The sequence below is a fragment of the Rutilus rutilus genome (assembly GCF_951802725.1).
Source record: "Rutilus rutilus genome assembly, chromosome: 12".
Lineage (NCBI taxonomy): Eukaryota > Metazoa > Chordata > Actinopteri > Cypriniformes > Leuciscidae > Rutilus > Rutilus rutilus.
This window is the reverse complement of record NC_140217.1, coordinates 11,752,014-11,764,706: the sequence shown is the minus strand read 5'-3', so window position 1 is coordinate 11,764,706 and position 12,693 is coordinate 11,752,014. Positions and strand designations below refer to the sequence as shown.

General features: G+C 38.0%; 1 protein-coding gene across 2 annotated transcripts in view; it reads left to right on the top strand.

Moving 5' to 3' along the window:
- The window catches only part of agap1 (ArfGAP with GTPase domain, ankyrin repeat and PH domain 1), a 102,180-nt gene that overhangs the window by 85,971 nt on the left and 3,516 nt on the right, over positions 1–12,693 (top strand). For both annotated transcript variants that reach the window (XM_084425361.1, XM_084425362.1), the window contains one exon: positions 11,903–12,158. In XM_084425361.1, the coding sequence (XP_084281487.1) occupies positions 11,903–12,158 (256 nt within the window). The remainder of the gene's footprint in view (positions 1–11,902; positions 12,159–12,693) is intronic.

The following is a 12,693-nucleotide window of genomic DNA, read 5'->3' as shown; positions in this document are numbered from 1 at the left end:
CCAGTGTGAAGACCGGTGATATGAGCCAACTCATGGCCTGCATGTTAAACAGCTCTCGTGTCGTTATCTTTCTCCTCTCTTTTTCTCTTTCACTGACAGAAAGCACTGCGCAAATGTTTCAAATAATTGGCTGCCCCATTCTAATTCATCTGTAAAAGGACTTCTTGATTAGATTAGTCTAATAGACATTATTTTTTACATGACTGCCTACCATTGCCCGTAATCATGTCCCAACTAGGTTAACAAGCCTTCCAATTTACTATTGACATTAAACTGGCTGACAAGAGCCAATCAGAGCACGGCGTATTATGAAGAGGACTGATAATGTGAAGCAAGAGGGCATTTAATGCCTGAATCATCACATTGTCTACCTTTTTGTCCAATTTAATACAGGGTAAATAATGTGTATGTACAGTATTTGTGTGTTTTTTGTTTTTCTCCCTTTCTCTCGCTCTCTCAGTGAATTTTCTTTTGGAGTTTTCATGTTTTTTTTTATTCAGGTCAGGAAAAACTATATATAAATGTCACATTTCATTATTTCTTGTTTTAATACCTCTTTTTGAACTGTTAAATCTGTTCATGTGAAAGCCAGACGAGAATGTCAGCTTTTCGAAGCCTTTGTTCTTGTGCAGGTTCGAATATGGGTTTGAATCCAGCCTGCGTCACATCCTGATTCTGCACTTCTCCCATCATACATGGATCTGATGGGAGCATAGCGAGTACAGATAAAGATCAAGCCCTGTGCGGTTTTACGGATGCTTAGCACATTTCTTTTCCGTCTCTTTCTCGCACATACACTTTTTTTTTGTCTCTCTTTGCCCTTTGGCCCCCATTTGCATGCTGCCACTGAAGCGTTCTGATCCAGTTAATGGAACCTCGTATGAGTGTGGCCCATTGCCTCCAGTGGGACTGATTTGAGTGTGGTGCAGGCCAGAGCTCAGTCAGAATCAGAAACGCTAAGTGCCCGTAATATTAAAAGAAGCGCTGAGCTTAATTATCTGTGTCTATCCAAGGGCAGCTAACGACTAGACTAGAGAGGATAATTGATTTCAGGCCCTTGTTTTTTCCTTGTTAGAAAAGGGGGTGGGAGGGGGGGCAGGAACAGAGCAGCTCTTGGAGTAAAATTGTCCCTTTGTGGCCCTATTCACCTCATGAATTCTCTCTGTCATTGACGTTTAGTTTTTTTTTTGTTTAGTTTTTTTTTAGGGTGGGGGTTTTCCATGTAGAATGTGATTATGGATTAGAATTGAAGAAAATTGAGAACTTTGGGCAGAAAGACATAAGAAACAATATTCCAAGTGTAAAAGCCAAAAATATACTTCGGCTATCTGCGTTCTGTGATGGGTTGTGCGTTGTCCGTGTGACCGAATTTTTGTCATAAGGTGGGTACGCGGACGTCTGCGTGCAGCCCAGTTGTGTGTCCGCGTGGACAACTTGAGCGCGTGACTTGAGCGCAAAGTCCACTAGATGTTCACCAAACGTGTCTTTCCACACTCACGACTGTATACGTGGAGAGGAACGAGGAAAATGAAGTATATATCGGGGCGTTTATCCAGTGAAATAACGTTATAAATAATCTGATATTGTTGTTTAAAACCCTGTGAGGAAATCACAAGAGTGCATTGTGTTTTTCACATTTGAGAGCAGGATCAGCAAAAAAGACCAGAAATTCTGCAATTCTGACTTTACCGACTCAGTCCATCAAAGTGGCATACATGACACACGTTTATGCACCAAAACCAGGGTTTAGACTTTCATCTATGTTGAGAAAACATCAAAACAACTAACAAATCGACAACTTTGGATCTTGAAACATTTACGCATAGACTTTTAGATACATTTTAGAACGTTTTCATCATGTCGGGCATCACAATGGAGTAACACAATGACATGTGTGTACACTGCTGTTCAAAAGTTTGGGATCGGTTTAAAAGAAGTCTCTTCTGCTCACCAAGGCTGCATTTATTTTGTAAAAATATTGTGTAATATTATTACAATAAAAAAAAAAAAATTCTATGTGAATATATAGTAAAGTGTAATTTATTCCTGTGATCGAAGCTGAATTTTCAGCATCATTACCCCAGTCTTCAGTGTCACATGATCCTTCAGAAATCATTCTATGATGATTTGATGCTCAAGAAACATTTCTCATTATTATCAATGTTGAAAACAGTTATTTACATTTTTATTTCAGGATTCTTTGATGAAAAGAAAGTTCAAAAGAACAGCATTTATCTGAAATGGAAAGCTTTTGTAACATTAAAGACTACCGTTCACAAGTTTGGGGTCAATAACACATTTTTTTTTTTTTCAACATTGATAATAATGAGCATCTTGAGCATCAAATCATCTTGAGCATCAAATCATCATAGAATGATTTCTGAAGGATCATGTGACACTGAAGACTGGGGTAATGTATATTAAAATAGAAAAGTTATTTTAAATTGTCATAATTTTTGTATTTTTAATCAAATAAACGCAGCCTTGGTGAGCAGAAGAGACTTCTTTTAAAAAAATTAAAAATCGTACCAATCCCAAACTTTTGAATGGCAGTGTATGTAAGAAACTATTGTAATCAAATCCCACCGCTTAACAAAATCTGATAACTTACTACTGATTGGACACAGGAGGCTTATTCGAGACATGTAAAAGGGCTTGAGATTTGTGTGTGCCTCTGTAAGTAAGGGTTAAAGCACTGAAATGAATGAGCTTGTGTGTGTCTGCTTCTGCGCATGTGCAGGTAAATGTGCACTGCTGTCTGTTTGACAGATTTAGCCTGTCAGAGTTCATTACCTGTGAGTCAGTAGGACACTAATGAGCTGAATTAGTGGTATAATTAGCCTGAAAGAAAAGAGCATCAACGTCGATCTCTTCTCTATGAATTTCTCTCTCTTTTGTTTTACTCGGCCAAACCTGGAATTTGGTGATCTCAGTTGCACAAGGTAGTTCGCATCTGATATGTGGTCTGTGTGAACTTTGGCAGAAGTTCAGAGGTGTGTGTTTAGGGTAGGGGATCTCTGGGGGCTGTGGCAGCTGGAGGGCTGTCCTTTCACGGGACGCTGCATTAGCCGACGCCTGTCAGTGTTGGGTAAACAGCCGCTGGCTTTGAGCTGGACAGGAAGTGCTGGCAAGTGGGTAAACACAAGCCCACAAAGTGATCGTCCAGGAAGAACACAAAGCACATTTGCACTCACAAACAGGAAACCGTCCTGACGAGGGATTGATGTAGACTCCCGATAATTCCCCCATGACCCAGCCTGTTGCATTCCAACGTCGAGGCTACTGTCTCACCCCCCACCTTCCCCTCAGGTAAATGTTCCAAAACAGCAATGCAACACACTAATGAAGCTATCACGCAAACAGTTTTACAAACACAGTATCTGCAGTTTCCGTCAAAATAACACTGACTACAGGTATTGTCACTGTTATTTAATCACTTTTAAAAAACAATTAAAATAAAGATTTTAAAGATTAGTACATGTTTTAATGGAGATAACATATTCGTTTATGATTTTACAGTATCATAGTCAATGACGTACATTTTTTATTAATCTATAATTTTTTTCAAAAAATGGATTAAACATTCAATTCATACATACATTGACTTGAATACACCTGTGATGAACTTGTTTTAATTTCTGAATTAAAATTCATTTTGGGGGCATAAAGTTTAAAATATGAATGATTGTTTTAACTGCATAATGATGAAAAACTCATTAAAGGGGTCATATAATGCCATTTTTGTACAAGCTAATATGATTCTTTAGGGTCTAAATTAAAAGTTTGTAATATACTTTAATTAAAAATTCTCATTAGTATTGTAAGAAAACACAAATTTTACCTGGTCAAAAACAGCTCTGTTTTCAGCACGCCGTTTCAGTGCATGTGTCTTTAAATGATAATGAGCTTTGCTCACCCCGCCCCTCTGTTCTGTGCGTACACCGTTTGTAACACAATAACCACGCGTTGTTCATTATAAACGTGGGATTATGAATTATATTGAGAACGTCGTACATAGAAAACATGCTGTAATGTACCCTGAGTGTAAACCTTAGATGCATTCATCGTGAAGCCTGCAGCAAGGTTTGCAAATTTCGCAAAGATTAATATAAATACTAATATAAAGGTTAATAAAACATTACACTCACATCTTCTGGAGGTTCAGCAGTAACACGTTGGTACCGATCCGTTTTTTCTCGTTTGTAAAGCTGTCTGGTGTGAAATGATTCGCGTAAACATGAAAGCATGGACGATCGTGGGGAATCCCCGTGAGGGAATCCCCGCGTCAATCCTTTGGGCATATCGCTTCAAAAACAAAACTCAGCCACTGCATCTATAACGGCTCAGATTTAGGAACATCCAAATGACTGCTGTGTTCCTTATTACATCTAAGAACAGAACACCACAATCGCTTAGACGCCATTCTACTCCAGCATATCAACAATGGCGGACTACTATGACGACGGCTGTCACAGCTTGCTCAGGGCGGGTCTTGTGTTGAAACACGGCTGTCAATCACAATCGCGGGAGGGGCGTACGATCTTATGACGTCACAATATCGAACGGCTTGATTTCATAGATGGTCAAACATATAAGGAGATTAAAACAAAACCACTGGATGGATTTTAATCATGATAGGATGGTTGTGTACAGGCACTGCCAACAGACATTTCAGTGCAATCAACTTGTAAAAGTGCATGTACCATTATATGACCCCTTTAAATGGATGAAATTCTTGGGAAGAAAACACATGGTATTTTGATTTTATTATTATGGGGTAAAAAAAGCAAGATAAAAAAAAAAAATATATATATATATATATATATATATATATATATATATATATATATATATCTTTCATAAATATCTTAATAACTTGTTTGCCAAATCATGACCAACAGCAGGAATAAACTATTTCAAATTTAGTTTTTGAAAGTCATTATGAAACCAATATGAATACGAAGAGTACTTTTGTACGAGCTTTGTACATGCATTTTAAACTATATATTTTTTTAAAAAAAATAAGGTTTCTTTATCTTAGAAAATCGTATTTGTCACTGACCTAGAAACTATGGTTGTCATGGTCAGTTTTTGCACACATGTTCTCAAAGGGCCTGATTGAGGGAACTATACATTGTTCAGACGTGTTGACTCATTGCAGACAGACATTTTGGATCTAACTTGAATGGCCAGTAAATTTTAATTAAACTCATGCTGAAACCTGCAGTCTGCTAGTAGCATTTCTTCCCCTGTAGGTCTATAGACACTCACACACACATAATGATACATGGTCATGGAACAGAACTGCTAATTAATTCAATTAGTCGTATTCCCATGCAAGGACAAATTCCCAAAGATTCAGATGAGGTACTAATGATTTGGTGTGTCTGTTTGTTTGTGTGTGTGTGTGTGCGCGCGCGTGTGTGTGTGTGTGTGTGTGTGTGTGTGTGTGTGTGTGTGTGTGTGTGTGTGTGTGTGTGTGTGTGTTGAAGCGCGACGCCCATCCTCTCCCCTTACACTTGTCACCATGACTCCTGAACCCTGTTTTTGTTGTCTTTGCAACCATGTCACACCCATTTACACTTCCATTTATGTGTATATAAGTATGTTTGTACATGTTTAGAGAGACCTAAAGTCAAACGATGAACGCTATTGTCTTCCTCAAGGTTTATAGATTGAGCAGTATTTAAAATCAAAACTTATGTTAACCCAAAACAGTCCCAAAAAAGCTACCAGCTACATTTGTTTTCATATTGACAAAGGTTTTAGTGTTTTTAAGAGGTTAACTGCTAAAAGTTTAGACTTTTTTTTTTTCTTCTTTTCGTTAGCCAGACGGGCTTGGCCCTTAGCAACGCTGCTAACTGGGGAAGGCATGCGTTTCAGAGGGCAGTGAAGTGCTCCACATTTCCTCTAGACACAGAGAGGCAGAGGGGCAGTGGGGAGATCCTGCCGAGCCTCTTCCTCTCTCTTTTCCCCTCCTCTATCTCCCTCCTCCATGGCTCCCAGGATGCTTTGTGTGGGGGCTGTGGTCCGTGGCCCTCGTGCCAGCCCTCTCACTCACCCTGGGCTGACCGTCAGCACCCGGAACATTCCGTGCTGCTAGACCCCCCTCTCGAAACACACACAGTTAATAAAATTCTTCAACTTTCCCACAGATGCTGTGGCTTTTCTCTCCTCCTCCTGTCTCCTCTCTTCCCTGTCTCTCCTTCCTGCTCTTTCATCCCATCTGTTTTTTCTTTACTTGTCCTACTGTGAATCAAATGATCAATGCTGGAAATTCTGTAAGAACTTTGAGTTTCTTGATACTACTATATATATATATATATATATATATATATATATATATATATATATACTGTAGACTAATTGTTAAGACTAATAACAATTCAGCATGATATATTGTTATTAGTCTTAACAAATTGCTTGGACACCCCCTTCCTGTTATGTTCAGTGTCTCTTGATTAGAATAAACTGCAAAGTGAACCAGACTTTATGCTGCTAATCAAATGTCTGGCTGTAGTTTGACATCAACAGGTGATTGTTACTTGTCTTTTTCCCATGTGTGCCATGTTTGTGCGTGCGCGCGTTTGTGACTGTGAGCCGTGATGCTAGCTGTGACTTTAGACAGATAATCTTTGAGTGTGCTGTGGGGGGTTCAGGTCCGTCAGCATGGCTTTGCTGCTTTGATTAAGAAGGATGTCACTAAACCATCGATCCCCTGGGCTATTGATTGCCTATTTTCATCCATCTGCCTCTCTGATAAAATGTTATCTCCTCTGCACTCTGGCCCCTGACATCCATACAAGGCTAATTTGTAATCGGGGTGTCCGAGTTTAACCCTTTGAGACACACTTGAGTTCATCTTTCAAAGCCCATCATGGCTGTGGTTTCCTCTATTACAAGCAGTGGATTGAACATATCAACTTGGGATTAAACAATAGGGCAGTTTTTATAACTTTAAGCATATTTAAAATGTATTTTAATATTATTATTTTTTGTTTATTTAAAATAATCTGTGGTTTCTAATACATTTAAAATGATAGATCAGATTCACACACTAATGCAGTGGTTCAAAACCTTTTTGACTCTAATGTCCTTAATGTCCAAGACAATATTTGAAGGACCTCTAGTCTAAGCTGAGATGTATCTCTGGTTACACATATTTAGGGCCCAAGCACCAAGGTGCGAGGACCCTCTTGGAATTGCTCTGTTTATTATTTTTTGTGTTTTTGGCATTTTGATTAATATTGTGATAATATAACTTAATTTTAATCATTTTAACACTTGTTGGGGCCCCCGCTGAAGTTTAGAACCATTGTGTTAGTGGTTGATCTATATTGGGCTTTTTTAATGGCCAATAGACAATATAATTCCGTAATATACACATGAATAAAATTAAATGTAAATGAATGTTTAATCTAAAATGAATAATTTTTTTTATTTACTTATTTTACGCTAAATTTCAATGAATTGTGTCAATATTATATACAGAATATTTACTCAACATATTATAAAATACATTTCTGGTAGTTAACATTAACTTGAAAGATTGGCCTATTAACTCCATTGTACATCATATTTAATTGGACAGAAATTAAAACTAGGTTGTGAGGTATACTGTCATGGTCAGAATTATTGGCAGCATTGGGAAATATGATCAAAGAAGGCTGTGAAAATAAATCTGCATTGTTTATCCTTTTAATCTTTCATTCACAAAAATCTAACCTTTCATTGAAGTAAAACTACTGAATGTGGGGGGAAATAAAAATGAAATATTTTTCTCTAATACACGTTGGCCACAATTATTGGTACGCCTAGAAATTCTTATGAGTAAAATATATTATATTTTATAAAATATTCCCCTTCATATTTACAGTTTTAAAACACACCATTGGTCTAGGAACATGAAATTACCCAGCCATGAGTTCCTGTTTAACAACAGTATAAATACGAGGCAACACACAGACCAAAGAGGACGTGTGTCTATATTGTCTTAAGGGAAGACACCCCTGGTAAAAAATAAATAAATAAATGATAGATATCAACATGAAACGTCCCCAGTTGATTACTGACATTAAGACAAATATCTTTTGTATTACAAGTTTTAGAATATTTATGTTTGAATATGCAAATGAGGTATTATCTCATTAAATATGTGCTAATTTGCATATATTTCCCGAAGCGTTGGATAAAGCCAGATTCAAAATTCTTGTTTCATTTTGTTGACATATTAGAGTTAAAGGTTTTTACAGAGGGGATTTTGAATATCTCTTTTTATCACTCCATTAATCAGAAAAAACTGTCAACAGCCATAAAAAAATCCATTTTCGCCCCGTTTTTAGTTATAAAATGGTGTATAAATCTGAATATGAATGATATATGAACAAACCCCTCAGTAAAAACCTTAAGAACATAGGTAGGAATACAACTGGAAAGTTTGGTGTATGTAAGTGCTGCTGAAGTGGAGATTTCTGGCTCAGAGTATGAGAAAAAAAACATTTTGAGAAAACGGCCTTTAAAGATTTATATTGTAAAAATTCATACTTTTTTAGTGGAAACAACTATTTACAGACACAATATCTTATCAAATCATTAGCAATCAACAATACAAACCACCTCAAACACATCAAAACGTATAACACAGCATTTATGGCCTTCAACTCAACAGAACCCCAGTCAAAAACAGTCAAAAACACACTCTGGAAATGTCAGAGCACGTCACGTGATGCATCTGGACGAATCACGTTGTCAGAAATTGACATCAGCCAATGAGATTTCGCTTTTAGAGTTAAATGCCCCATTGTACTTTCAGGACTGGTTGCTGATAAGAAGGAAATGACCATATTTGGATCCGACAACATTGTACAGGAGAGAGAGAGAGAGCTTTCCAACGGTGTATGTGATGACAGGGTGCAGACAGCGATCGTGGAGCAGCATGTTGATTTAGAACGCCAACTTTTGTTGAATTTAGGAGAAATCTACAGACGCAAATAGACAAAGTGTAGTAAAATAAAGACCTAAATGTGTATTTTGGACTTTTTTTTTCACCACAAGTCTGAAAGAAGACATGTTATTGAAGACAAATAGCCCAAAATCTCAAAATTGACCAGTGAAAAAAAAAACGATGGTTTTGCCTGCCGTGTCTCCCCTTAATGCAAAAATCCTCTGGTCTCATCCAACTCCAGCATATTCAGTTGTCAGACACGACTGGAACTTCAAACTGGACCGGGTTCTTTGGCAGCAAACCCACCAGATGGGTTTGGTTCACACAGGGATTAAAAAAATTTACCCAATGTGTACGATTAAATATATTGCTGGATCTTTAATGTTGTGGGCCTATTTTTCTGCTGGAGATCTTGGACATTTTGTTCAGATGGATAATATCATGGATTCTATCAAATACCAACAGATAACAAATCAAAACCTGACTGCCTCAGCTTCTTATAATGGGCTGTGGTTTGATCCTTCACCAGGACAATGATCCAAAACAAACTTAAAGATCAACACAAAAATGGGTCACTGAGCACAAAATTAAGGTTCTGTAATGGCTATTACAGTCCCCTGACCTGAATCCTATAGAAAACTGAAGAGGAGAGTGTATCAACATGGACTTGGGAATTTGAACTGTCTGGAGAGATTCTGTATGGAGGAATGGCCTCTGATCTCTTGTCAGGTGTTCTCCAAACTCATCAGGCATTATAGGAGAAGACTCAGAGCTGTTATCTTGGAAAAAGGAGGTTGCAAAAAGTATTTAATAAAAGGGTGCCAATTATTGTGGCCAATGTGTATTAGAGAAAAACATTTATTTCATAATGAGATTTCCTCCCATTTTTATTTTTACTTCAATGAAGGTCAAAAGTATTAATGCAGATTTATTTTCACAGGCTTTTTATTTCATATTTACCAAGTGTACCTATAGCTCTGACTAGGACTGTAGAAGTACAGTCCATTCAATATGTTGAACATTTGTGTGCCTGTTCCTGGAATTGTGTTGATCATTCAAATGAAACATTGAAAATTCATGTTCCCACAAATCCTACACTATACTTCTCCATCACAACGTAATTTTAATTTATATCAAATTAAATGTGATTTGTCAAAACCTGAAAATGGAAGTGACACCATTGGTGTGTTAAGTCAGACTTTAGTCCTGACATCTCTAATCATCGTGTGTACACTTTGTTCCTGTCCAAATGCTCCTGGTGAGGAGGAATTGTGACAGTAGGATGTCTGTTCTTTGGTCTCATGGGTTGGGACTCCCCGATGGGCAACTGTGTTTTAGGGAACAGCTCAATATCCTCTGCCCAACTCCCTTCCCCTCCCCGGGGGTATCAGAACTCCCTCTTCCCCTCAGATAGGAGCTGAAGCTGAACTAATCCTGAGTTGTCTGAGAAAGGCTGTTTACTCTGTGGGGATTAACAGAGATTAAGTTCTATCATAGCACAGTTTGAGGAGGGGTGCTGTAAACGATCCAACCATTTCTGATGGCCTTCTCCTGTTTGCTTTTGCTTGGTTAACTTGTCAAACACACACACATTCTTAAGGCCCCGATATACTGTATTCACGGCAAAGTTCTTTTTTGTTCTTCATTTAGGTGTCAAAATAAGTTTGAAATTCGTTTGCAGTGGTATACTCTTAGTGAACATCCCAATGCCACCCTTGCTGCTGGAAGCGGCATTTAGATGAATATGTTAATATGTGCTGCTCACTTTTTCTCTCAATAAACAATTAAACAAAAGAGCAGTTAATAAAACAACGGATTATATCAACATGGATATGTTTGCATGAACTCTGCTAATCGGCACTTCACTCAAGTCACGTCTCGTTTATTTATGTCACATTATACGATAGATTGCTTTGAAGCAAGCAGCTTTACAGCATTAAAAATTGAATAGTGTCGTTTTCAATTATAAGTAATTTCAATTCATCTCTGTGTAGGCATTCGTGTGTGTTGAGTGTGCGAGGCCCCATTTCGCGTGGCGGTCTGCATGGCATTTTTTTGTAACTGCGCAGCTCTGCTTCCGAATAATCGAGCCGATTCTGGCCGAGCAGGTACATCTGTACCATCTTACAGGCACCCAGTTTGCGCTTGTCTTTTTATTAGTCTTTAATTGCTTACATTTATAAAATTAGCCTACAATTGCAGAAATAAGCCTTTTTGAAATAAAAATAAAGGTCCATCTTTAATACAAATTTCATGAAATGAAATAAAAATTTTATCGAAAATATTTAGGAGATTGTTGTTTGATTTAGTATTATACATATGTTCTCATATCCATATATTTTGTTCTAATGTCACTAGTAATAATCTCAAGGTTTACTGAATTTTACATGATTTATTTTTTTTTTTGTAGCGTGGGTTTAGCGAAAAGTGTAAAAAAAAAAAAAAAAACATTGTCACGTGTGTACCTTACTACTTCTCACCGCTGCTTCCTGATGGTTTAGAGAACACTGCGAGCCGGCCCCTGATGTTTCAAAGAGTAGTGCGACGGCGAGCGCGATAAAAATAAACGCCTCGTCCGTTTGGGGAGGAGCGTGCGCAGTTAGCGGAGGCTCGCGGTGCGGAGCCAGGCGAAAGTATAAACAAGGCTTTACACACATACACACAGCAACCATTCAAAATGTGGTGGTATTGTTTCTGTACTGCTCAGTATAATATATTTTTTTGTGTATTAAAGTCTAGATGCTGCTGTGTGTAATGGAGATGTGAGTGCTAGTAAATGTTTGGCACTGTGCTAGAAATGAAATCGAAAAGCAGTACACGAATCCCATCAAATTTTAAATGTCATTTGGAATGAGAGCCAGATCAAAACATGCCACCGGTGCAAACCGCATGTTGACGGCCCCGCGTTAATTCAATCTTGAGCCTAACTGTAGATTCTGTGTGTGTGTGTTGTTTCAGAGAGGAACGTGAGCGCTGGATCAGGGCCAAATACGAGCAGAAGTTGTTTTTGGCATCGCTGGCGTGCACAGAGCTGTCTCTAGGACAGCAGCTACTGCGGGCCACAGCGGAGGAAGACCTGCGCTTCGTGGTCATACTGCTGGCCAACGGCTCCAGAGATGAGGTCAACGAAACCTGCGGGGAAGGTGACGGCCGGACAGCCCTGCACCTGGCCAGCCGCAAGGGGAATGTTGTGATCACGCAACTGCTCATATGGGTAAGAGCTACAGCACACACTCGTCTTATCACAGCCAACTACTGGCCAGATTTGTTTTAATAATTATTGGTCAGTATTTGTGTTTTCCTGTTTTGATTCATTCTGAAGAACAGAAAATATCTTGTGTTTTGAATGAGAGAAGTAAAGATAACTATTGCATAAATGTACCTGACAGTAAGCCCATAAAAGCTCTATTCAAGAATTTGACACATTTCTAGTGAAGACATGGAAATGATGGATAACCGATAAGATTTTTTTTTATTCTTAAAATGATTCTGTTTGAATTGGAACAAATCAAGACAAGATAAGATAAGCCATTCTGCCATTATCATCCTAATCAGACCAATTTTAATCATTTGGAGTCATATCTTTTTTTTAAATATTATTACATATATCATCCTGAGGTCCATTTAAAACGTAAGGAATATTTTTGCACTAAAAATCCATTTTCAAACAATAATTTTTGATGGACAAAATCAAGTCCCGCCCTAATTTTTTTCTTGTTCGAGAAGCTGTTTCACTCGGATACGTCACA